The 26,580-nt window shown below is 49.6% G+C and overlaps 1 protein-coding gene across 1 annotated transcript in view; it reads left to right on the top strand.

Annotated features, from left to right (window-relative positions):
* The window catches only part of OBSCN (obscurin, cytoskeletal calmodulin and titin-interacting RhoGEF), a 169,468-nt gene that overhangs the window by 56,721 nt on the left and 86,167 nt on the right, over positions 1-26,580 (top strand). The window contains 18 exon segments of the mRNA XM_070045296.1: positions 654-929; positions 4,554-4,829; positions 12,410-12,685; positions 17,433-17,708; positions 19,026-19,310; positions 19,469-19,735; positions 19,897-20,166; positions 21,112-21,378; positions 21,683-21,949; positions 22,376-22,488; positions 22,603-22,756; positions 22,941-23,102; positions 23,200-23,304; positions 24,084-24,350; positions 24,590-24,859; positions 24,981-25,247; positions 25,339-25,605; positions 25,713-25,979. Coding sequence (XP_069901397.1) covers positions 654-929; positions 4,554-4,829; positions 12,410-12,685; positions 17,433-17,708; positions 19,026-19,310; positions 19,469-19,735; positions 19,897-20,166; positions 21,112-21,378; positions 21,683-21,949; positions 22,376-22,488; positions 22,603-22,756; positions 22,941-23,102; positions 23,200-23,304; positions 24,084-24,350; positions 24,590-24,859; positions 24,981-25,247; positions 25,339-25,605; positions 25,713-25,979 — 4,332 coding nt within the window.

Here is a 26,580-nt window from a genome sequence, read left to right on the forward strand (position 1 = left end):
AAGAGTGCCTAGAGGTGAATGGAGAGAAGAGAGGGCCTACTGTTGGTGAGTGGGCAAAAATTTGAATAGTTGCACCAGGAAGAACAAAAGAGTAATGGGGACCCCAGTGTACGTGGAAAGGTGCTCAGCTTCTTTATACCTCAGATAATGGAAAAGAAAGCCATGGGGAGGTGGTAGCACACCCACCAGATTGCCACAAGTTGACCGTACTAAGTGTAGGCCAAGACACCGAGCCTCAGTGATTTCCAGGGACTGCAGGTGCAAAGTTCCTTGCTTAGACGTATGGAGAAGACTGTGGCCCCATCTGGGAAGCTTTGGGAACACTTGCGTGTGACCCCGCAGAAGCCATGAGCAGGGGAGAAGTCTCTTCCAAAGCTCATCCTCCCCCCACCCTCCCACCGCCCGGACCAGGATACGTGGACGCGGGGGAGAATGCATCACTTGTGTTACTTGTCGCTGAGAAAGGCAGGGGCACTTCTGCGGGGCACACGGCTGGTGCAGAGCCTGGAGAAGTCTCCAGCTTGGCCCCCACCCCACCTCCACACCCCTCGCACCCGCCTGGCCCACGGCTCCCCACTCAGGTCTCTTTTGCCCAGGGCTGCTTTCCTGACTGAGATGGTGTCCTTGACCCATGTATCCCTCCCTGTCCCCAGAGCCCAAGGTGGTGTTTGCCAAGGAGCAGCCAGCACGCGGTGAAGTGCAGGCCGTGGCGGGGTCCAGTGCCACGCTGAGCTGCGAGGTGGCCCAGGCCCAGACGGAGGTGACGTGGTACAAGGATGGAAAGAAGCTGAGTTCGAGCTCGAAAGTGCGTGTGGAGGCCACGGGCCGAGGGCGGCGGCTGGTGGTGCAGCAGGCGGGCAAGGCAGACGCCGGGGAGTACAGCTGCGAGGCCGGGGGCCAGAGGGTCTCCTTCCACCTGGATGTCACAGGTCAGTCCTGGAGGAGGATACTAAGCTAGCCTATTTGGAGGTGATGAGGGGACGGTCTTGCGGCCTCCACAGACGGGTGTTCACTCGCCTGTAGCCTCCCAGTCTTCCACGTCCCACATTTATAGCTATTTTTGCCCAGGGGGAGTATGGATGGAGAGTGTGGGCGTGGAAGGAAGAGGGGCCATTTGTGTCCACCTGTCTCCATGCGGTAAGGCCCAGTCACAGTGTCTTAGCACCTGCCCAGAGTCTTCCTGTTGTTCCTGGTATCGGGACCCTGGCTGTCCCTGATGCGTGGGGTCTGAGGTAGGCCTGGGGATATGTGACTTTCCTCCCATGGTACTTCTTTCCTGACATGTAGCACATGGCTCTTGCCGGGTCTCGGGTTGCCAGATGGGGTTTCAATTTCATTGATCACAGATTAGTAGAGATGTGGCCACCAAGTCTTGCTTGGAATTATTTTAGAAGTGAACTTTGGATGGTCAGATTTGAGGTTTCTGCAATGCCCTTCCTTCAATTTCCTGAATAGGGACGCTCCAGTTGCCTGTAGGTAGCAGAAGATAGGCGAAGTTTGTTGTCACGATCTTGCAAAGGGAGGAAGAAAGGAGGATTGGAATAGAGTCCCCTGTGCTATTTAGGGTGATCGTCTTAAATGCAGTAGGATTTTGTCTTTGTCTTCAAACTGTTTGGATGCTGCGGGTCAGTATTCCCAATGGTGTTATATTGATGAATTTAGGAACGGAAAGGAAAACGTCGCTACTGACCCATCAGTCTGCTTTGCTAATGAGCAGTTAGTGTACTAGCAGCAGACTCTGACTGGCAAAGCAGTCTTTATTTCGTTGCATTTTCCTAAAGGTCAGTGAGTGTCGCTGCCTCGTGGCTGGAACATAGGGCAGTCTATGAAATCAGGTTACTCGTCTCCTGTGAAGAGAGCCTTCATGCTGAGTAGGGGTGGGCTGCCATTCCACATTGAATCCTAGGTGCCAAGCCGTAACTGTTTGAGACCGTGCGACCATACGATTATTTATGGGTGTGTATAGATATCCCAGATCCGAGAAGGCATTTCTGTAAAATGTGGCATTCGGAGAATATTAGAGAGTGCTCTAAGATAAAAGCTTTGAAAAGTTGTGAAGTTTGACTAAATCCTGGACAACTGTTTGAAAACTGACACAAGAAGATGTAGAAAACTCAAAGAGTTGTATGACTTGTCAGTCAGTAGGACCAATAATGAAAAATCTTCCCAAGAACTACCTGGTACTTCTCTGGTACAGTCTACAAACTATCCTGGAAAACTGTTATTCCATGCTTGTGGAGATGGTCTTAGAGATAGAAAAAGGAGATTCACTCCATGAGTCTCTTTAAATTCAGAACATAACATTGACGCATACCAGAATCGCTGAAGAAAGGCAGGAAGGATGAATGAAATTCCAGACGTATGTATTGCGAATATCACAGCCAAAATCATAAATGAAATGTTAGCAAAAGGAATTCTGCCATGCATCCACGCGGTGGAGATCAGTGATGAGAGTCCTAGTCCAGGATTGCACGTTGGCCTGAATGTTGGCATCATTAATATATATAAAGCTTGGCATTAAGAGATTGAATGCAAAAGGATGTGGTCCTCTGAACGAATAGAGAATCAAATGCTTGATGAAATTTGATCTTCCGAAATCCAGGCAAAAAGTGTAAGAAAACTGAGCACCAGTTCTTGCCATATAATTCTTAGCATATTGTACAAAAGTGTTCTTTTGTAACGTTATAATAAAATTCCTCCAACAGCAACAACAGCAACAACAAGAGCAGCATCCCACTTAACGTGTCCCTGCCAATCTTTGATGTGAGGGAGAACACATGTGGGCCTCTCTAGCCACTGAGCGGATTCAGGAGGAGCATAAAATCACTGGCAAAGGGTTTAGAAAAACTCAAGGTAGAATTTGCTGATGGTGTGATTATCAACTCAGACAATGCGATGGATCAATCATTAGGCTGTGTATGATTGTTGAGTAAGATTAGGGTGTAAGATAATGAACATGCAGAAGACATTTCCACAGCTATGTCCTGGCTAGAAACGCTTGGCAAGTGAAACTTTTGTGAAAGAGTTAAAATGGCACAATTGTATCATGTTCCTAATTCCAGATCTGATAAAAGGTGCTAGGAGACTATGTGGGGAAATTAGCACACATTCTTGAGAGAGAGTCAGAGGTTTCCATCGATGGAACGTAATCTGAGGAGAAAAATCAGCGATGTTGATTAACAATGAAAATCGAAGCAAATTTGTGTTTTGGGTGGTCAGATGGTAGAATAGCAGGCAGATTCCAAAGACAAGGTACTGCCAACATGCTATTTGCTTGCAGAAGCGTGGTGAGAGTGCTTCCTGGGAACCGTAGTCAAGAATTATTGTGAGGCTATATAGTTTTCAAGATAAGGGGATCCCAGTGCGGCGATATTTACCGCATCAGAGGAACGTAGTAGTGAGGTCAGAAGTAGCTCTTTGCAGCAGTGGTTTCCTGCACTACCATGGAGAAATCCCCCCTCCGTCTGTCTCCCAGCCCCCTCCCCGCCGTCACAATTTTATCTGTTGCTGTGCTGTGCGTTCGAGAAGTCGAGGAGGGATGTTGTCTTCATAAATAGTGGTTGGACCACTTACCCACAGGGAAAAATTAAACTGTACTGACAATTCACAGCACACACAAAAGTACACTCGTGGTGGGTTAGAAACCTCAGTGTGAAAAGGTACAAACCAAAAGACAGTCCGGTGATACCGTGGTTTCTTTAAAGACGGAAGGTAAGGGAAGATTTCCTAAACGGAACACAAATGCTCCAAACTCAAAGGGCTGTAATGGACATCGGTGACACTACTGAAGGGAATAACTTTGATTCTTTGGAGGACTCGATCACATAGTGAAAATGGGAGTCCCACGGTTGGGAGTAACCTTGAAAGCTAGCAATCTGTCCTTCTCTAGTATTTCAATGCATAAAGAGTGCTTAGAGATGGAGAGAAGACAGAGCCTACTGTTGGTGAGTGGGCAAAAATTTGAATAGTGTCACCACGAAGAACAAAAGAGTAATGGGGACCCCAGTCATACGGGGAAAGGTTCACAGCTTCTTTATTCCTCAGACATTGGAAAAAAAAGCCACAGGGAGGTGCCAGCACTCCCCAGAGATTGCCACAAGTTGACCGTACTAAGTGTAGGCCAGGGCACCGAGCCTCAGTGATTTCCATGGACTGCAGGTGCAAAGTTCCCTGCTTAGGCGTATGGAGAGGACTGTGGCCCCATCTGGGAAGTTTTGGGAACACTTGCGTGTGACCCTCAGATGCTATGAGCATGGGAGAAGTCTCTTCAAAAAGCGCACCCTCCCCCCAGCCCCCCACTCCCCGGACCAGCTCTCGCGGACACGGGGGAGAATGCATCACTTGTTTTACTTGTCGCTGAGAAAGGCAGGGGCACTTCTGCAGGGCACACGGCTGGTGCAGAGCCTGGAGAAATCTCCAGCTTGGCCCCCGCCCCACCTCCGCACCCCTCGCACCCGCCTGCCCCACGGCTCTCCACTCAGGTCTCTTTTGCCCAGGGCTGCCTTCCTGACTGAGATGGTGTCCTTGACCCATGTATCCCTCCCTTCCCCCAGAGCCCAAGGAGGTGTTTGCCAAGGAGCAGCCAGCACTCAGTGAAGTGCAGGCTGTGGCAGGGTCCAGTGCCACGCTGAGCTGCGAGGTGGCCCAGGCCCAGACGGAGGTGACGTGGTACAAGGATGGAAAGAAGCTGAGTTCGAGCTCGAAAGTGCGTGTGGAGGCCACGGGCCGAGGGCGGCGGCTGGTGGTGCAGCAGGCGGGCAAGGCAGACGCCGGGGAGTACAGCTGCGAGGCCGGGGGCCAGAGGGTCTCCTTCCACCTGGATGTCACAGGTCAGTCCTGGAGGAGGATACTAAGCTAGCCTGTTTGGAGGTGATGAAGGGATGGTCTTGCGGCCTGACAGACGGTGTTCACCCTCCTGTAGCCTCCCAGTCTTCCACGTCCCACGTTTATAGCCATTTTTGCCAGGGGAAGGATGGATGGAGAGGGTGGGTGTGGAAGTAAGAGGGGCCCTTTGTGTCCACCTGTTTCCATGCATGAAGGCCCAGTCACATTGTCTTAGCACGTGCCTAGAGACTTCCTCTTGTTCCTGGCTCTCCCTGAGGCATGGCGTCTTAGGTCAGCCTGGGGATATGTGGCTTTCCTCTCATCATATATCTATCATAACACCTACAACATGTCCTCATCCGGCAGCTCATGCCGCGTCTTAGTTTGTCAGATGGGGTTTCAACTTCCTTGATCCCGGATTAGTGGAGATACTGGTCCACAATCCAGCTTGGAATTATCTTAGGAGTGAACTTTTGATGATCAGATTCATGTTTCTGGGATGCCCTTCCTTCCTTTTCCTGGATAGGGAAGCTCCGGTTGCCTGTAGGTAGCAGAAGATAGGCCCAAGTTTTGTCACGATCTTGTAAAGGGAGGAAGAAAGGAGGAATGGTATAAAGTGACCTGTGCTATGTAGGGTGATCTTCTTAAATGCAATAGGATTTTGTCTTTGTCTTCAAACTGTTTGGATGATGTGGGTCGCTATTCCCCATGGCCTTGTTTTGATGAATTTAGGAACGGAAAGGAAAAATTCGCTTCTGCCCCATCAGTCTGCTTTGCTAATGAGGAGTTAGTGTACCAGCTGCTGTCTCTGACGGGCGAAGTAGTCTTTATTTCGTTGCATTTTCCGAAAGGTTAGTGAGTGTCTCTGCCTCGTGGCTGGAAGAATGGGCAGTCTAAGAAGTCAGGTTACTCATCTTCTGTGCAGAGAGCCTTCATGCTGAGTAGGGGTGGGCTGCCAATCCACATTGACTCCTAGGTGCCAACCCATAACTGTTTGAGACCGTGACACCATAGGATGATTTATGGATGTCTATAGGTATCCCAGATCCGACCAGGCATTTCTGTAAAATGTGGCATTTGGAGAATATTAGAGAGTGTTTTTAAATAAAAGCTTTGAAAAGTTGTGAAATTTGACTAAATCCTGGCCAGCTGTATGAAAACTGACACAAGAAGATATAGAAATCTCAAAGAGTTGTATGACTCTTCAATCAGTAGGAAGAATAGTGAAAAATATTCTCAAGAACTACCTCGTAGTTCTCTGGTACACTCTCCAAAATATCCTGAAAAACTATTATTCCATGCTTACGGAGATGGTCTTAGAGACAGAAGAAGGAGATGCACTCCATAACTTTCTTTATGCAAAGAATATGACGTAGGTACCAGAACCACACAAGAAAGGCAGGAAGAATGAGTGAAATTCCAGACGTATCTATTGTGGTTATCAAAGCCCAAATCATAAATTAAGTGTTAGTAAAAGGAATTCAATCATGTATGCAGGGGGTAGAGATCAGTTATGAAAGTCATAGTCTAGGATTGCACCTTGGGTTGAATGTTGGCAACATTAATAGATGTAAGGCTTGACATTAAGAGATTAAATGCAAAAAATGTGATCATCTCAATGAGCACAGAATCAAATATTTGATTAAATTTAAATGTCCTATATCGAGGCAAAAATTTGATAAAATGGAGCATCAGTTCCTTCCATAATATTCTTAGCAAATTGTATAAAAGTGTTCTTTTTTTATATTGTAAAATACATATACAATAGTAGCAACAGCAACATCCCAGTTAATGGGTATCTGGAGACCCTGATGTGAGTGACAGTACACTGACTAACCACTGAGTCAAGTATGAAGGATCATAAAATCACTGGCAAGAGTTTTCGTGAATCTAAAGTTGGAATATGCTGATGATGTGATTATCAATTCAGAGAACCTCCAAAATTATTTTTTGACTGTGTACGATTCTTGAGTAGGATTCGTGTTTAAAGAAGTCAATATGCAGAAAACATTTCTAAATCTAAGTTCATGGAAACATGGATTGTTGGGTGTATCCTGGAGGGAGAGAGGCAGTTCTTTTATATCATGGGTTGTTTTCCATGTAATAATCCTTAGTCACATTTTCCTAGCTTGTTCAGACTCCATTGGTGGTCTTTGGTGTCTGTCACTCTGGGTCTACCTATTGCATAGGACTGAGGTAGACGAGATATCTGTCCACTGGGGTTTTTGTGGCAGATCATCTAGATCCTTACCAAGAACACTTGAGGTTCCTGTTAGTAAGAGATGTTTCAATTCATTGAAGCAGAATAAGGGAAAATGTTGGTCACACAATAATACTTGGAATTATTTCATGGCTGAATTTTGTATTATAAAGTTTCAGGTGTCCTGGGACAGCAATTTTCACATTGATAAGTAAGCTCTCTGAACACAGATGGAGCAAAATATAGATCCATATTTTGCTGCAATGTGAATACAAAATTCACAAAGAACAGAGGATTACAAATTGATCAATTCCTAGAAACTATGGCAAAACTCACACAATGGAAAATAGACAAGTTGTACAGCCGATAATCATTTTTTTAAACATCTCTATTGGAGTATAATTGCTTTACAATGGTGTGTTAGTTTCTGCTTTATAACAAAGTGAATCAGCTATACATATACATATATCCCCATATCTCCTCCCTCTTGCGTTTCCCTGCCATCCTCCCTATCCCACCCCTCTAGGTGGTCACAAAGCACCGAGCTGATCTCCTTGTGCTATGCGGCTGCTTCCCACTAGCTATCTATTTTACATCTGGTAATGTATATATGACCATGCCACTCTCTCACTTCGTCCCAGCTTACCCTTCCCCCTCCCCATGTCCTCAAGACCATTCTCTATGTCTGCGTCTTTATTCCTGTCCTGCCCCAAGGTTCTTCAGAACCTTTTTTTTTTTTTTAGATTCCATATATATGTGTTAGCATATGGTATTTGTTTTTCTCTTTCTGACTACTTCACTCTGTATGACAGACTCCAGGTCCATCCACCTCACTACAAAAAACTCAATTTCGTTTCTTTTTGTGGCTGAGTAATATTCCATTGTATATATGTGCCACATCTTCTTTATCTATTCATGTTGATGGACACTTAGGTTGTTTCCATGTCCTGGCTATTGTAAATAGAGTTGCAATGAACATTGTAGTACATGACTCTTTTTTTTGGGGGGTGGGTACACGGGCCTCTCACTGTTGTGGCCTCTTCCGTTGCAGAGCACAGGCTTCGGACGCGCAGGCTCCGCGGCCATGGCTCACAGGCCCAGCCGCTCTGCGGCATGTGGGATCTTCCCGGACTGGGGCACGAGCCCGTGTCCCCTGCATCGGCAGGCGGACTCCCAACCACTGCGCCACCAGGGAAGCCCTGCATGACTGTTTTTGAATTATGGTTTGCTCAGGGTATATACCAGGTAGTGGGATTGCTGGGTCATATGGTAGTTCTATTTTTAGTTTTTAAGGGACCTCCATACTGTTCTCCATAGTGGCTGTATCAATTTACATTCCCACCAACAGTGCAAGAGGGTTCTCTTTTCTCCACACCCTCTCCAGCATTCATTGTTTGTAGATTTTTTGATGATGGTCATTCTGACTGGTGTGAGGTGATACCTCATTGTAGTTGTGATTTGCATTTCTCTAATGATTAGTGATGTTGAACATCCTTTCGTTTGTTTGTTGGCAATCTGTATATCTTGTTTGGAGAAATGTCTATTTAGGTCTTCTGCCCATGTTTGGATTGGGTTGTTTGTTTTTTTGATATTGAGCTGCATGAGCTGCTTGTAAATTTTGGAGATTAATCCTTTGTCAGTTGCTTCATTTGCAAATATGTTCTCCCATGCTGAGGGTTGTGTTTTCGTCTTGTTTATGGTTTCCTTTGCTCTGCAAAAGCTTCTAAGTTTCGTTAGGTCCCATTTGTTTACTTTTGTTTTTATTTCCATTTCTCTAGGAGGTGGGTCGAAAAGGATCTTGTTGTGATTTATGTTATAGAGTGTTCTGCCTTTGTTTTCCTCTAAGAGTTTTATAGTGTCTGGCCTTACATTTAGGTCTTTAATCCATTTGGAGTTTATTTTTGTGTATGGTGTTAGGGAGTGTTCTAATTTCATACTTTTACATGTACCTGTCCAGCTTTCCCAGCACTGCTTATTGAAGAGGCTGTCTTTCCTCCACTGTATATTCTTGCCTCTTTTATCAAAGATAAGGTGACCATATGTGCACGGGTTTATCTCTGTGCTTTCTATCCTGTTCCATTGATCTATATTTCTGTTTTCATGTCAGTACCATACTGTCTTGATTACTGTAGCTTTGTAGTATAGTCTGAAGTCCAGGAGCCTGATTCCTCCAACTCTGTTTTTCTTTCTCAAGATTGCTTTGGGTATTTGGGGTCTTTTATGTTTCTATACAAATTGTGAAATTTTTTGTTCTACTTCTGTAAAAAATGCCATTGGTAGTTTGATAGGGATTGCATTGAATCTGTAGATTGCTTTGGGTAGTATAGTCATTTTCTCAATGTTGATTCTTCCAGTCCAGGAACATGGTCTATCTCTCCATCTGTTTGTATTATCTTTAATTTCTTTCATCAGTGTCTTATAGTTTTCTGCATACAGGTCTTTTGTCTCCTTAGGTAGGTTTATTGCTAGGTATTTTATTCTTTTTGTTGCAATGGTAAATGGGAGTGTTTCCTTAATTTCTCTTTCAGATTTTTCATCATTAGTGTATAGGAATGCAAGAGATTTCTGTGCATTAATTTTGTATCCTGCTACTTTACCAAAGTCATTGATTAGATCTAGTAGTTTTCTGGTAGCATCTTTAGGATTCTCTATGTATAGTATAATATCACCTGCAAACAGTGACAGCTTTACTTCTTCTTTTCCGATTTGGATTCCTTTTATTTCTTTTTCTTCTCTGATTCCTGTGGCTAAAACTTCCAATACTATGTTGAATAAGAGTGGTGAGAGTGGACAACCTTGTCTTGTCCCTGATCTTAGAGGAAATGCTTTCAGTTTTTCACCATTGAGAATGATGTTGGCTGTGTGTTTGTCATATATGGCCTTTATTATGTTGAGGTAAGTTCCCTCTATGCCTACTTTCTGGAGGGTTTTTATTATAAATGGGTGTTGAATTTTGTCGAAAGCTTTTTCTGCCAGCTGATAGTCTTTTAAATAAATGGAACCATAATAAATAATCTCACAGCAGAAATCTAAACCCACTCACTCCACTGTTAAATTGTGCTGAGTATTCTGGAATGCAATTATTCCATGTTCATACAGATTCTTCTGTAGTATTGATAAATGGAATACACTCTCTAATTCATTTTATGTGTAGAACATATCATTGATACCAAAATCTGATAAGGTAAATATGAAGAAGTAACACAGTTTAATTTATTGATGATATCAAGGCTAATATCTTCAACAAAATAGTAGCAAACTGAATTCAACAGGTTATCAAGAGGAAAATACACTCTGAGAACAGTCCTATTGCAGGAGTGCAAGGTTTATCTAACACAAGGAACAGTAGAAAATGTATAGAAAGATTGACGTCAAGAAAATAAAAGAAAAATGATACTATTTCCCCAATAAATGGAGATTAAAAATACTCAATGAAATATAACATCATATATCCAGGAGAAATATTTGATAAAATTTAGCATCAATTCCTGCCATAAAATTCTTACCAAAGTATAAATAAAATGTTCTTCTTTCATTTAATAATTGGTAGTGTAGAGAAAACTAGCTAACATCGCACATAAAGTGAAACTTGAAAGCATTGCCTTTGAAGTAGGGAACAAGACAAGGAAACCAATTTTCACCACTGTAATGCTACATTTATAGCACAGTAAGGAGGGAAATTGGAACTCACAGATGATATGATTATCAGTTTAGAAAATCTAGAAACATTAATTACTACACTTAGTAAGAGAGTTGCGAAACATTACCGCATACAAAAATAATATAGAGGGCTTCCCTGGTGGCGCAGTGGTTGAGAGTCCACCTGCCGATGCAGGGGACGTGGGTTCATGCTCTGGTCCGGGAAGATCCCACATGCCGCGGAGCAGCTGGACCCGTGAGCCATGGCCACTGAGCCTGCGTGTGCGGAGCCTGTGCTCTGCAATGGGAGAGGCCACAACAGTGAGAGGCCCATGTACCAAAAAAAAAATACAGAAAACAGTTCTATAGCTATATACCAGAAACAAGAAACTGGAAAATGAAATTTTCAGAGTTACAATAACATTAGATGGGTCATTTTACCGGTTCCAAGTCTAAGAAAGGATCTTGAGACACTTTGTGGGAGAAATGATTAGACATTGTAGAGAGGCAGGCAAAAAGATACAAATAAATGGATACGAATCTATGGAAGACCTAGAAGTGTTCAATTCCCATTAAACCCCAAATAATAGGTCTTTTGGGTGTGAGAATATTGACAAGTTGATTGCAAAAGCCAGTCAAAGAACAGAATGAGGACATTTGCTCTAACCTAAATCAAGACTTTTATTTTAAGTTACAGCAGTTTGGACAAGTGGGTCTCAGTGCAGAGATAGATAAATAGCCCAAGGGACTGGAATGGTGAGTTCACGCTGAGGTGGAGAGAAAGGAGGGTCTTTTCATAAATGGTACTAAGACCATTAACTATATGGAAAAATAAAATAACACTGGAATCTACCTCCTAGAACACAAAGAACCAACTCCAGGCAGGTTAGAGACCTCTGTATGAAAGGTAGAACAAGCTTTTATCAGATAATAGAGGTTATTTAATGACCTCAGGATAATGAAGGATTTTTAAACAGAACATAAATGCAGAAACCACAAAGGACAAATTGATATATCTGCCTGTAACAGACTTAATTAAATAACTTAATTTCACCAGAAACATCATAAAGGAATGAAAAGGTAGAGCATGAAAATGGGGAGGACAGGTAAACACACATAAGCATCAACACTCTATAGCATTTATTTATATAAAGAGCTCCTAAATGAATATGGAAAAAACAGACAATGCTAATTTTGAAACTTGTGGAAAACTTGAACAGTGACACCACAGAAGAGTAAACCACAGAATGACCAAAAAATTCATAAAGATTCTTCACTTTGTGAATCATCAGGACCATGCAATAGACAGCCAGATGGTGTAAATTCACTCCCACCAGGTTGCCAACAGTCGACAATACTGAGAATAGGCAAGAGGGTGGAGTCTCAGGAACTCTCATTCACTGCAGATGAGAACATGACCTGCACAACTGTATGGGAAAGACTCTGGCCTCATCTAGGAAGGCTGAGGAATGCATGACTCTACGGCTCCTCTCCTAGAGGATTTGTGCAGGGGAGAAGTCTTTCCCAGCTTCTCACCGGAACAGCCTACATAGATCAGGAGAACGTAGAAATAAAGTGTGTCACTTGTTGCTGAGAAGGTGGTGGAGCTTCTCTAGGTCACACAGCTGGTGCAAAGCCTGGAGAAGTTTCCTGTCTTCCTGCCTTCCTGTTTAGTCGTTCTTTCCACAGTGCTGCATCTTGACTTAGATGGTATCTTTGACCCTATGCATCCCTCCCTGTCCCCAGAGCCCAAGGTGGTGTTTGCCAAGGAGCAGCCAGCACGCAGTGAAGTGCAGGCCGTGGCGGGGTCCAGTGCCACGCTGAGCTGCGAGGTGGCCCAGGCCCAGACGGAGGTGACGTGGTACAAGGATGGAAAGAAGCTGAGTTCGAGCTCGAAAGTGTGTGTGGAAGCCAAGGGCTGCACCCGGCAGCTGGTGGTGCAGCAGGCAGGGAAGGTGGATGCTGGAGAGTACAGCTGTGAAGCTAGGGGCCAGAGGGTCTCCTTTCACCTGGATGTCACAGGTCAGTTATTTGGGAGGGATGCTAAATTAGCCCTTTATGGAGATGTGACTGGCTTACAGCTGTGACAGACCCAGTGGTCTTTCCATCACATTTAATCTCTTTACATCTCCCATCTCCCCACCTCCCACTTTCATGCTTGTGCTTGATCCCAGGGACACTGGATGGGAAGGGTGTGTATGGAAGGAAGAGTGTCCCCTCTTGTGCACCATGAGTGGTGTTTCCATGTTGTAACGTTCCAGGTGATCTTTGGTGTCCAGGACCCTGGCTCCATCTTGCCCTTGGGGTCTCGAGTAGACCAGATGTCTCTCACCTCAGGATATGTGAATGTACTTTTGGATGTTCTAGCAGCATCCAGATTCCCTCACCCAGCACCATGCGAGGATTCGCCCTAATCAGAGACGTTTGTATTTCTTTGAACCTGATAAGGGGAAGTTTCAGGCACATAATCATACTTGGCATTACCTCAAGTCTGAATTTTGGATCAGCAAAGTTTTAGTTGTCTTGGGACACTCTTCCTTCCTTGCACATGGTTGTAGAAGTTATGTATGTACCCAAATGTTGCAAAATATAGGTTCCTGTTCTGTTGCAATGTCTGTGCAAAGTAAACCAAGAGAAGAGGGTTGGTAGATATATGTCTTTGATATGCACCTCTGAGATATGGCACATTCATCTGAAAGCAAATTTTGGTTTCCTTTTGTCTTTCAATTAGTATATTCTGTGTCAGTATTTCCCTTGGAGTTTGATATATAAATTTAGAAATGGAGAGTAGTAAGGAGCTTTTCTTACACTAGCATGCTTTGTTAAAGATGAGGTATGGTAGTAGCAGCCACTGACTGGTAAAGTGGTATTTATTTCATATCATTTCCTAATGACTCTTGTGTGTGTCTGTACCTTCTGGGCTGGTTCACAGAGATGTCTGCGAACTAACTTTAGTTCCCTTTTGTTAAGAGAGGTTAACCTCAAATAGAGATGGGCTGTGGTCCTGCATTGACTCCTAAGTGCCACCACATAACAGTTTGATATCGTATTAGTATATAATGATTCATAGGTGTATATAGATACCAAGAAACCCACTATGAATCATTTGACATTATTATAATAAAACACGATATTATTTCACACAAGTAAATCTGAAAAGTTTTGAAATAGTGGCCAATTCTTAGAAAATTATACCAAAACTTACGCAAGAAGAAATTAACAACTTGAACAGTCTAATAACCTTTTAACTAAATGGAAACATAATAAAAGAATCTTCTCATAGAACAAGATTAAGCTCAGTGGCTCTACTGGCAATTTATATAGAATATTCTGGAAAGAAATTATTCCATATTCATTGAGATTCTTTAAGAGAATGGAAAAGGGATATACATGTATTTTTGTATTTTTTTACATCTTTATTGGAGTATAATTGCTTTACAATGGTGTGTTAGTTTCTGCTTTATAACAAAGTGAATCAGTTATACATACACATATGTTCCCATATCTCTTCCCTCTTGCATCTCCCTCCCTCCCACCCTCCCTATCCCACCCCTCTAGGTGGTCACAAAGCACCGAGCTGATCTCCCTGTGCTATGCGGCTGCTTCCCACTAGCTATCTATTTCACATTTGGTAGTGTATATATGTCCATGCCACTCTCTCACTTCGTCCCAGCTTACCCTTCCTGCTTCCAGTGTTCTCAAGTCCATTCTCTAGTAGGTCTGTGTCTTTATTCCTGTCTTACCCCTAGGTTCTTCGTGACATTTTTTTTTCTTAAATTCCATATATATGTGTTAGCATATGGTATTTGTCTTTCTCTTTCTGACTTACTTCACTCTGTATGACAGACTCTAGGTCCATCCACCTCATTACAAATAGCTCAATTTCATTTCTTTTTATGGCTGAGTAATATTCCATGTATATATGTGCCACATCTTCCTTATCCATTCATCTGATGATGGACACTTAGGTTGTTTCCATGTCCTGGCTATTGTAAATAGAGCTGCAATGAACATTTAGGTACATGACTCTTTTTGAATTATGGTTTTCTCAGGGTATATGCCCAGTAGTGGAATTGCTGGGTCATATGGTAGTTCTATTTGTAGTTTTTTAAGGAACCTCCATACTGTTCTCCATAGTGGCTGTACCAATTCACATTCCCACCAGCAGTGCAAGAGTGTTCCCTTTTCTCCACACCCTCTCCAGCATTTATTGTTTCTAGATTTTTTGATGAGGGCCATTCTGACTGGTGTGAGATGATGTCTCATTGTAGTTTTGATTTGCATTTCTCTAATGATTAATGATGTTGAGCATTCTTTCATGTGTTTGTTGGCAGTCTGTATATCTTCTTTGGAGAAATGTCTATTTAGGTTTTCTGCCCATTTTTGGATTGGGTTTTTGTTTTTTTGTTATTGAGCTGCATGAGCTGCTTGTAAATTTTGGAGATTAATCCTTTGTCGGTTGCTTCATTTGCAAATATTTTCTCCCATTCTGAGGGTTGTCTTTTGGTCTTGTTTATGGTTTCCTTTGCTGTGCAAAAGCTTTGAAGGGGATATACATATATATATGTATATATGGAGATATACATATATATGGATATATATGGATATGTGTGTGTGTATATATATATATATATATATATATATATATGCTCTTTAACTCATTTTATGTAGCTAGCATATAGCATCGATACCAAAATCTGACAAAGAAAGTATAAAGAATTGAAATTACAGGCCAATCTTTTATGGATGTCAATATCAAAATCCTATACAAAGTATTGGCAAAGTGAGTGGAGCCATGCATGAAAAGCACAATACACTCAGATCTTAATCCAGGAATGCAAGGTGGTTCAACATCAGAACATAAGAAAAATCAATACAATCTATAATGTTAAGAAACTAAAAGAGAAAAAGCATGTTTTTACCTAGAAGAATGCAGAATAAAAATGCTTGATAAATTTTTTACATCCTATTCAGAATAAGAGTTTTATGAAATGTAGTAGCATGTATTCATGTTAATAAACTTCTTAATAAACTAGTAATAAAAGGATAGTTTCTTAATTTGATACAGGGTGCTAAAGAAAACCACAGCAAACATCACACTTATAGGGAAACCTTGAAAGCTTTTCTTTTTAACTGGAGCATTTCAAGTGGCTCCACTATCAGAACTCGTGTCCAACATTGTACAGCCTATAAGGAGGAATATAAAGCAATAAAATTTAGATAAAGTAAAAGTGGACTTCACCGATGATAAGATTATTAACGCAGAAGGTAGAAAAGGAAGAATTTTTAGAGTTAGTAAGGAAGTTAAGGAAGACTGCCACATACGAAATACACAGAAAACGCTTCTATGTTGATGTACTAGCAACAAAGAGTCAGAAAAGGATATTTTAAGACAATTATAATAGCATCAAAAGTATCATGCTTCTAATTCCATGTCTAATAAAATATGTTTAAGGCTTCTGAGGAGGATATTATTAAATACTTTAGGGAGACAGTGCTAAATGAATGGTGGGATATGCATGGAAGACACAAAGATGTCCACTCCTAATCAAAACCCAAAGAAAAGTCCTTTTGTGGGTGTGTCAAAATTGACTAGTTGATTCCAAGAGTCAAGTGGAACCGAAGCACTCATAAAGTGAGAGCATTTCATCTGCAAGATACCAAACTTGTTATAAAGCTACAGTAGTGAAGACAACTGGGTTTCAATGCAGGGATAAATACACAGAACAAAGGAACAGAATAGTGAGCTCTGAAACAGCCCCACACATAACCAGACTCCCCCATCCCTTTTCTGTTTTTTAACTCTGTAGTGCTAGTGTGTGGTATAGAGAAAGGATGGTCTTTTCATAAACTGTGCTAATACCATGTAACTGTATACATATATCTCTATTTTTATATCTATTCCTCTATAATAAAAATGGACATCTCCCTCGCAGCACACACAAACACCAACTCCAGGTGGGTTAGAGACTCCAATGTGAAAGATAAAGCAAGCTCTTAGCAGCTAATATAGATTATTTAATGACCTGAGGGTAATAAAAGATTTCTTAAATAGGATATAAATGCATTAATCACAAGGGACAAATTGACATACTTGCCTGTATTAAAACTAAGAACTATATCAACAGAAGACACATAAAAGATGACAAAACAAGTGACAAAGATGGAGAAGTTATTTACACACCCATAATTCTCAAAGTTCTAACATAAATATATAAAGAGTTCCTGAAAATGAATAAGGAAAAGACAGACAATGCTACTGCTAACTGGGCAAAAGCCTTGCAATGACACTACAGAAGGGCAAACACCAAAAGCCAAAAAGATCAGAAATGGTGCTCCACTCTAAATCATCAGGACCATGCAAAAGAGAGCTCAGGAAGTACAACTACCAGACTGCCAACAGCTGACAACAGCATGGAGCCTCAGGAACTCTCCTGCGCTGTGGGTGGGAACGTGCTCTGCTCAGTTGTGTGGGAAAGACTCTGCATCCTCTAGGAAGGTTGAGGTGTGCATGCCTCCTGATCCCACAGTTCCTTTCCTAGAGGAATATGTGCATGGAAGAAATCTTTCACAAAGTCCCCACTTGGAACAACATGCACAGATCAGTGGTAGAATGTATAGATAAATTGTGGGTACTTGTTGCACAACTAGCCCAGAGCCTGGAGAAGTTTCCAGCCCCCCTTCCCATCTGTCCAGGCCTTTTTTCCCTAGTGCTGCCTTCTTAACTGAGATGGTGTTTTTGCCTCTCTGCATCCCTCCCTGTCCCCAGAGCCTATGGTGGTGTTTGCCAAGGAGCAGCCGGCACGCAGTGAAGTGCAGGCCGTGGCGGGGTCCAGTGCCACGCTGAGCTGCGAGGTGGCCCAGGCCCAGACGGAGGTGACGTGGTACAAGGATGGAAAGAAGCTGAGTTCGAGCTCGAAAGTGCGTGTGGAGGCCACGGGCCGAGGGCGGTGGCTGGTGGTGCAGCAGGCGGGCAAGGCAGACGCCGGGGAGTACAGCTGCGAGGCCGGGGGCCAGAGGGTCTCCTTCCACCTGGATGTCACAGGTGGGTGCCAGGGTTGGGTGTAGAGGCTGAGCACCTGACAAATTGGGGGAAATTAGCACATCTCCAGCAGGGTGGGGGACATGTGTGTGTTGGGCCTGTGCTGGGTTCTCCTCTGATGCAGTCAGCCCCGGGGCGCTGTCCACTGGGAAGGTCCTTGAGTTGTGGGATGCTTGCCACAGCCCCTGGTCCGGGACACTCTTGGCATCTGCTTCCCCAGGTTCCTGCATCTCTCCATCACATCCCCACCTCTCCCAGCATGAAACCTGCCACAGGCTTTCTCAGTCATCTGCAGGCTGCTAAGGCCTGTAGTCTGCTGAAATGGCCATTCTTTGTCTGTCGTTGGCAAGGGGCACTGTTCCCATATTAAGTCTTCGTGGGCAGCTGTGGAGCCCAGTCCTGCTCTGAGGAGCTTCTGGCCTTGGATGCCCCTGCCCCCATTGGGTCTGGAGTCCCCGTCTCTGGCCTTGGGGCCCTGACCGTCCAGATGCATTGAGGTCAGCCCATTGTGTCGGCCTCTGCTCAGATGCCCATCCTATCCTGGGTCTGAGCCAAGCTGGTTTGTTGCCTGCTCCCGTCCCTCCTGGCTGCCGATGACATCACTGGGTTTCAGTGTCCTGAGGTGGCTGACACTGTCCCCGTCCCCAGCTGTGGCCCTTGCCCCCAATCCAGCAGCCAGTGTGGTCCTTCCAAGTGCTCCCCTGGGTCAGCTCTCACAGGGATGCTCTTGGGTCCCCACCCAGGGCCTTCCCCTTCCCCCTTCTCTGCCTTGGCTTTGCCCCCATGCTGGGCTGCTGGAGGCTCTCAGGCTGTTTCATCCCTCTCCGTCTTTGCCTGGTCTCTCCACTCCGCATGGGGGTTCTTCTACCGAGACCGTCCTCCTCTGCCTCCCTTCCTGGCCCTGCTCCCCACTGCTCTTCTGGAATTTTGGCCCAGCCCCCAGGCTGTGTCAGGGTCACTGTGTGCCTTACTTTCCCTGCATTAGCTGCTCATGGGGCCCATCTTCCCTTGGGGGTGGGGGCAGGGATCCTCGACTCTCAGCTTTTGGTGGGACAGAGCTTGTGGCCCCAGGTGGTCCCTCCTGGCTGCCCTGCACTGCCCCTGTGAGCCGGGATGGTGCCTGGCACAGAGTGTGGCCCTGTTGCATTCACTGTCTGGCTTGCTCAGCAGAGAGGCAGCAGTGGAGAGCTGGACCGCCCGGGCACTTTCATTTCAAGTCTTCTCCCACCACGTGGCCTGGAGGGGGGACGGGACCCAGGCCAGGGATGCGAGGGTCTCCCCTCTAATGCTTGTTGGTCACCCCCCGCCCCCGCCCCCCAGAGCCGGAACTTGAGCCCCCGACCCTGGAGAGACCCAGACGCAGGGAACCTCTGGTGGTCAGGGAACACGAGGACATCGTCCTGACAGCCACGCTGGCCGCACCCTCTGTGGCTGCGGTGACTTGGCTCAAGGATGGTGTGGAGATTCGCAGCAGCAAGCGGCACGAGACGGCCAGCCTGGGGGACACCCACACCCTGACCGTGCGTGGCGCGCAGATCCTGGACAGTGCCGTCTACTGCTGCCGCCTGGGCGCAGAGGAGCAGGACTTCCCGGTGCAAGTGGAAGGTGAGTGGGGCCACGGGGAGGCCGTCTGGGAACCCCTTGTTTGCAGCGTCCTGGAGTGGAGACTGGGTGAGGCTCAGGGCACACAACCGGGCAGCTCAGAGCTGGTCCTATGGCCCGAGCCCCACCAGGCTGACGTCCCCTCCCTTCCCCTCCCCCAGAGGTGGCTGCCAAGTTCTGCCGTCCCCTGGAGCCCGTGAGCGGGGAGCTGGGCGGCACAGTGAAGCTGGTCTGCGAGCTGAGCCCGGCACAGGCCCAGGTGGTGTGGCGCCGTGGGAACACGCAACTCCGGGCCGGCAAACGCTTCCAGATGGCGGCTGCGGGACTTCAGCGCTCGCTCACTGTGTCGGACCTGCGGGCGGAAGATGCGGGGGAGTACGTGTGCGAGAGCCGCGACGACCACACCAGCGCCATGCTCAGCGTGAGCGGTATGCGGATGCCGGGCACAGGGGCTGGGCCGCCCAGGTGGGTGGGTGGCTTGACGGAGCATTCCAGGGCTGCTTCCCGAAGAGGTGTCCTTCCGCGGCGTCTGCTAGGTGGGGGCCCCTGCCCCTCCTAACCGCCTCTCAAGTGGAGCTCTTGTCAGCAGTCCCCCGCGTGGTCAAGTTCACGTCTGGGCTGAGCGCAGTGGTTGCGGAGGAGGGCTGCGAGGCCACCTTCCAGTGCGTGGTGACTCCCAGCGACGTGGCGGTGACGTGGTTCCGGGATGACGTCAAGCTACAGTCCAGCGAGAAGTTTCTCATATCGCAGAAGGGTGCCAGCCACAGCCTGACTATCCTGGGCCTGGCCCTGGAGGATGCCGGCCAGATCACCGCGGAGGCTGAGGGCATCAAGACCGTGGCTGCCCTCCGGGTCCGAGGTGCGTGTGTGGGGCAGGAAGGACGCACCGGCTCCTCGCAGCAGGCGTCTCCTAATGGGCTGGTCCCAAGGTGGCATCCTGCTGCTGGCCTGTATCCAGCTCATCTGGCTGACTTCAGAGGACACAGGGTTTGTCAGCTGCAGAGAGAAGAGTAGGGTCAGACCGAGGGGCCAGGCACCTGCTCTAAAGGGGAGATGGTAAACTCCTGTAGGGCACACCTGGTTGGGGAGTGGGTGGAGGCTCAGACACTCCAGGGAGTCATCCTAGAGGAGACGATCCTTGCTGAGCCCAAAGGATGGCAAGGTGGGAGAGACTGGAGTGGGCAGCCAGTGCAAGCAGATGCAGACGATGGGGGGGCGCTTTGCTCGCTGAAGCCAGATTGCATGGGGGAGGGCCAGCACGTTACCTGAGAGTAAGTGGGAGCCGAGCCATCTCAGGTTCTTGATTAAGGGAGTAACGTGGCCAGATGCGCTTCTGCGGAGATCGTGGCACAGCCCGAGACTGGGAGAGTCACTCTAGCGTTTCTCTTCCTTAATGTGACGCATCCAGGGCCTAGTTAAAGCAGAGACTGTGGTGCAGCCGGCCTGGGAGCTCAGAGTCGGCCTGTCTCAGTGGCTCCCTGTGTCCCAATGCTCCTGGCCACCGGCCACACTTAGGAGTTCCAGGCCCTGGTGGGGGATGGCAGGAGTTGTTCAGAGCAGGGGAGCAGGAGGTGGGAGGGGGACTGGGAAAGGAGAAGCCCCCCTGAAGTGTGGTTTCCTTCCACAAAATTGTGCCTGTGCATGTGTGCAGCTGGGCCCTGAGTATGGCCAAGGCCTTGCCTAGCTTGGAGTCAGAATGTGGTGGAAGGCAGCTCTGCTGGCTGGGGGTTGGGGCAGGGTCCCTCTGCCCTGCTTTCCTGAGAGTGGCAGTGGCTGTAATGACCTCCCTCTCCTGTGACTCCAGAGGCCCCAGTGTTGTTCAAAAAAAAGCTGGAGCCACAGACTGTGGAAGAGTGGAGCTCGGTGACCATGGAGGTGGAGCTGACGCGGCCATGGCCGGAGGTCAAGTGGACACGCAACGCCGCGGCCCTGGTGGCAGGCGAGAATGTGGAGATACACGCCGAGGGCTCAAGTCACCGCTTGGTTCTCCGCAGTGTGGGTTTCGCTGACCGTGGTTTCTACGGCTGCGAGACAGCGGACGATAAGACGCAGGCCAAGCTGACTGTGGAAAGTGAGCAGCTAAGGGGGCTTGGCCTAGGGGTTGGGCATCGAGGAGTTGGGGAGGGTAGGGAATCTCCCCCTGGGGGCAGGGCCCTGGAAAAGGGGGAAAAGGGAAAGATGGAGGAAGGGGTGGACCTTCACTTGCAGGGGCCAGGGAGGTGGGGAAGGGAGTGAAGGAGGGGGCAGGCATCCACCTGGAGGGGCAGGCCTCCCCTTCCAGAGCACCTTGAGGCTCCCTGGGGAAGTGATGGGGGCTGGACCGAGGGCCAGGGTCTTGCTACAGTGGCTCATCCTTCCCCTTGTTCGTCCCATAGTGCGCCAGGTCCGGCTTGTGCGGGGCCTGCAGACAGTGGAGGTGCAGGAGCAGGGCACAGCCACAATGGAAGTAGAGCTGTCTCATGCTGATGTGGAGGGCAGCTGGACTCGAGATGGCCTTCGGCTGCAGCCGGGACCCACGTGCCAGCTGGTGGTGCACGGCCCCACCCATATCCTTACGCTGTCTGGGCTGCAGAGGCAGGACAGTGGCCTGGTTTCCTTCAGGGCGGAGGGCGTGCACACATCTGCACGGCTGGTGGTCACTGGTAGGTGGACATAGGTGGGGCGGAACTCACTCCAGAGCACCTGCCCCTGTCCCCAAGGTGGCCCAGGGAGGCAGCTATGGGCAGGGATATGGAATCCTGGAGGAGCGGGGGGCTCATTCCTTCTTTTTTTTTTTTGCGGTACGCGGGCCTCTCACTGTTGTGGCCTCTCCCGTTGCGGAGCATAGGCTCCGGACGCGCAGGCTCAGCGGCCGTGGCTCACGGGCCCAGCCACTCCGCGGCGTGTGGGGTCTTCCCGGACCGGGACACGAACCCGTGTCCCGTCCATCGGCAGGCGGACTGTCAACCACTGCGCCACCAGGGAAGCCTGGGGCTCATTCCGTTAACCAGCTGAATGATTCCAACCAGCTCAGGCCCTGTCCCCGCCCAGAGGCCCTGCTTCTCACCACTCCCGTCCTGTCTTTCCAGAGCTGCCTGTGAAGTTCAGCCGCCCTCTGCAGGACGTGGTGGCCACGGAAAAGGACAAGGTGGTCCTGGACTGTGAGCTCTCACGCCCCAATGTGGATGTGCGCTGGTTGAAGGTGCCTGGGAACTTGGACTCCTCTGCCCCCTCTTACCTCTCACCATGGGTGGGCGGGAATGGGACCACTCTGCTGGGCAGTTCCAGCACTTAACCTGGCCTCGTTCCTCCACAGGACGGTGTGGAGCTGCGGGGGAGCAAGACGGTGGGCATGGGGGCCCAGGGGGCCTGCAGGAGTCTCGTCATTTACCGATGTGAGCTTGGGGACCAGGGCGTGTACGTGTGTGATGCCCACGATGCTCAGAGCTCGGCCTCCCTGAAGGTGCAAGGTGAGGGCTGGATGGGTGGGTGCAAGCACCTCCTGGCCCCCCACTGCGTCACCCAGCAAGTGCTTGGCCCTCTGGCTCTGCTCTTGCCCCACCCATCCTGTACTCCCTCAGCAAGCTGGGGTGTGGGGTAGCAGTCAGATAGCTCTGCGTGTCAGGATGTAGCAGGGCCTGCTTCTTGCCCCAGGCCGAAATGTCCAGATCGTGAGGCCTCTGGAGGATGTGGAAGTGATGGAGAGGGAGGGTGCCACCTTCTCCTGCGAGGTCTCCCACGATGAGGTGCCTGCCCAGTGGTTCCGGGAGGGCAGCAAGCTTCGGCCCAGTGACAATGTGCGGATCCGCCAGGAAGGTGAGATGAGGACAGTGGGTGGGCTTCAGCAGGGCTTCTCCTCCTTCCCGCCCCCAGGCCACCCCTCCCTTTAGTGCTGAGTGGCCTTTGTTCCCAGGAAGGACATATACTCTCATCTATCGGAGGGTCCTGGTGGAAGATGCAGGGGAAATCAAATTTGTAGCACAACGGGCAGAATCACGAGCCCAGCTCCGAGTAAAAGGTAATGGCGGCTCAGGGCAGGGCATGGGCTGGACAGCGTGTGTGTGAACAAGCGTGTGCACTGAGTCTCACAGGGCTGAAAGGCCAGCTGTCCCTGTCCTGGGGTCCCTCCTGGAATGAGGACAGCAGTGATCCAGGAGGCGGGAAAGAGGGTATTCCCTCCTTGGCAGAAAGAAAGTGGTCTAGGGGAGGCAGCCTTGGGGTCTCCTTCTTTGTGTAAAACGGAGGTACCAATGAATTCTCCTTCCTGGGACTGCAGCAGGTGCTGGAGAGAACAGGTGTGAGGCCCTGGCAGGAAGTAAGCACACAAGGCTCTACCTGGTGGCCTTGATGACAGTCAAAGTGGCTGCGGGGCATGAGGGAGAAAGGGTCTAGAAACAGGTAGGGGGCAGGGGTGTGGGACATTTGGATGCATAGGGTGAGGGCAGGGTGCAAGGGATTCGGGGGCGTGCAGGATGAGGGTGGGGCTGTGTGGCGAGGGGACGGGCGGGGTGGGGGAGTGGGGCAGGCATGCGCGTGATGAGGCCCACTGGACGATAGCGGGTGTGGGTGTGTGCCCAGTGTCCTTGTGGTCAGATGTGAGTAGCGAGTCCCAGACTAGCCCGAGGGCAACGCTCGGCCTAGCTATCTGCTGGCTCTGGTGGGCGGGCCGGCATAGGCTGTTTAGCCTGAGCATGATGTCCCAGTCCGGCCGGTTGGAAGATGCACAGCCACAGCACCCAGCCCTGGGTGTTCGGGGTCACTGTGCACCTGCCCTGACCCTGCTGGGTGTACCCACAGAGCTGCCAGTATCCATCCTACGCCCACTGCGGGACAAGATCGCAATAGAGAAGCACCGCGGTGTGCTCGAGTGCCAGATGTCGAGGGCCAGTGCCCGGGTGCGGTGGTTCAAGGGCAGCGTGGAACTGCAGCCTGGGGCCAAGTATGAGATGGTCAGTGACGGCCTCTACCGCCAGCTAGTCATCAACGCCGTCCAGCCTGAGGACGAGGACACTTACACCTGTGATGCTGGCGACGTTAAGACCAGTGCCCAGTTCTTTGTGGAAGGTTCGGGCAGGGCTGGGTGGGCAGCTGTTCCTTTTTTCCGCCAGGGGAGGTGTTACAGCCTGTGGCACTCAGAGGTGGCCAGGTCTGAGAAGGACCTGACTGGGCGCGTTGGGTCACCCCAGGGAGGAAGTGAGCATGCCTGAGAGGGTTTGTTCCCAGGAAGTAACACCAGCCCTGCAGGAGGGGTGGCTGGTGGTGCTCCCCCGGGACTGCCCCAGTGACTGGCCGCTCGCCCACAGAGAAATCCATCACTATCGTGCGGGGCCTGCAGGATGTGACGGTGATGGAGCCCGCCCCTGCCTGGTTCGAGTGTGAGACCTCCATCCCCTCGGTGCGGCCGCCTAAGTGGCTCCTGGGGAAGACAGTGCTGCAGGCAGGGGCTGACGTGGGAATGGAACAGGAGGGCACGGTGCACCGGCTGACGCTGCGGCGTACCTGCTCCACCATGACCGGGCCGGTGCACTTCACCATTGGCAAATCACGCTCCACCGCCTGCCTAGTCGTCTCAGGTAAAAGTGTGCTGCCTGGCAGGTTGGCTGCAGATGGAGAGCGGGCAGGGCAGGGGCAGGTGTTATGGCCTTGTGGTCTGGCCTACTTTACGCAGTGCTTCCCTCTTTCCTTCCGCCACAGACATTCCCATGGTGCTCACGCGGCCACTAGAGCCCAAGGTGGGGCGCGAGCTGCAGTCGGTAGTCCTGTCCTGTGACTTCAAGCCATCCCCCAAGACCGTGCAGTGGTACAAGGAGGAGACACCCCTGGTGCCATCTGACAAGTTCAAGATGAGGCTGGAGGGCCACATGGCAGAGCTGTGCGTCCTGCGGCTCAGCCCCGCGGATGCTGGTGTCTACCGCTGCCAGGCCGGCAGTGCCCAGAGCAGCGCTGAGGTTACTGTGGAAGGTACAGAGCGAGGGGGCACAGGGCCACCAGAGGGTCTCTAGGGGAGGCGGTGATGGCGGTCGTGCTGAGCTGCCTGGTGTGCTCCTGGCAGTGCGGGAGGTGACGGTGACGCAGCCACTGCAGGACTTGGAGGTCACGGAGGAGGGCTGTGCCTGCTTCTCCTGCGAGCTGTCCCACGAGGACGAGGAGGTGGAGTGGTCGCTCAATGGGACGCCACTGTATAACGACAGCTTACACGAGATTACCCATGAGGGCCGCCGCCACACGCTGGTGCTGAAGCAGGTCCAACGGGCTGACACGGGCACCGTATGCGCCTGCTCGCCCAAGGTTATGGCCTCGGCCCACCTGGAGGTCAAAGGTGAGGTGTCCTTGTGGGGTCTCTGGGGACCCCTGGGATGTGCACCTGGCACCCCGAGGGCCAGAGGTGGCAGCTCGTCCCCTCAGTCGCCCACACCTTCCCTGCAGGGAAGCCGGTGGTGTTCCTGAAGGCGTTGGACGACATGTCCGTGGAAGAGTGGGGCATGCTGGCCTTGCGGTGCGAGGTCTCTGACCACCAGGCTCGTGTGGTGTGGCGAAAGGATGGCATGGAGTTGGGCCCCAGTGACAAGTATGAATTCCTGTACACAGCGGGCACTCGGGGACTCACGGTGCACAACCTGAGCAGGGACGATGCTGGCCTGTACACCTGCGATGTGGGCACTGATGAGACCCGTGCCCATGTCAGCGTGCACGGTGCGTGCTGCGGGGGCTCCAGATGGCGGGGCCAGGGCACTGGGGGCGGGGCTCTGGGCCTGGGGGTGCCTCCGCCTGGGGGGCCCACCCAACCCTCCGAGACCAGGGGCTGCTCTGCTGAGCCTGGAGAGGTCAGGGCAGGCTCCTAGGAGGCCCAGGTGCAGGCAGGTGGGCCAGGGATGATGGGCAACAGAGCAAAGCTTGGGAGACCAGACTGGCTCTGCTTGATAGAGTCCCAAGGTGTAAAGGATTCCACAGAGGCTGGAAACATTCGCTCTGCACCAGGGGATGTGTACAGGCAGGCACAGGGGCCACACAGGGGCGGTCAGGAGAGCCTCCTGGAGTGGGCGAGTGGGAGAGCCCAAGATGTCAGGCAGGGGGTGCCCCAGTAGGGCTCTCAGGCCGTGGCACAGCCTGGTGAAGGTGGCTGTGGGCAGGCCACAGGCTTTTCACATGCTCCTGCCAATCGGGGCCTGGTTCCCCAACTATAGGGTGGATGCCTGACGTCCTGGGTACATCACTGTCCTGGCTCCACTCCCGTAGTCCTGCTCTCTCTTGTGTGCATGGCAGGCCTGCTGCCCTGTGATCCCGTGGCTGGTCC

This window comes from Globicephala melas, chromosome 3 (genome assembly GCF_963455315.2).
Source record: "Globicephala melas chromosome 3, mGloMel1.2, whole genome shotgun sequence".
NCBI lineage: Eukaryota > Metazoa > Chordata > Mammalia > Artiodactyla > Delphinidae > Globicephala > Globicephala melas.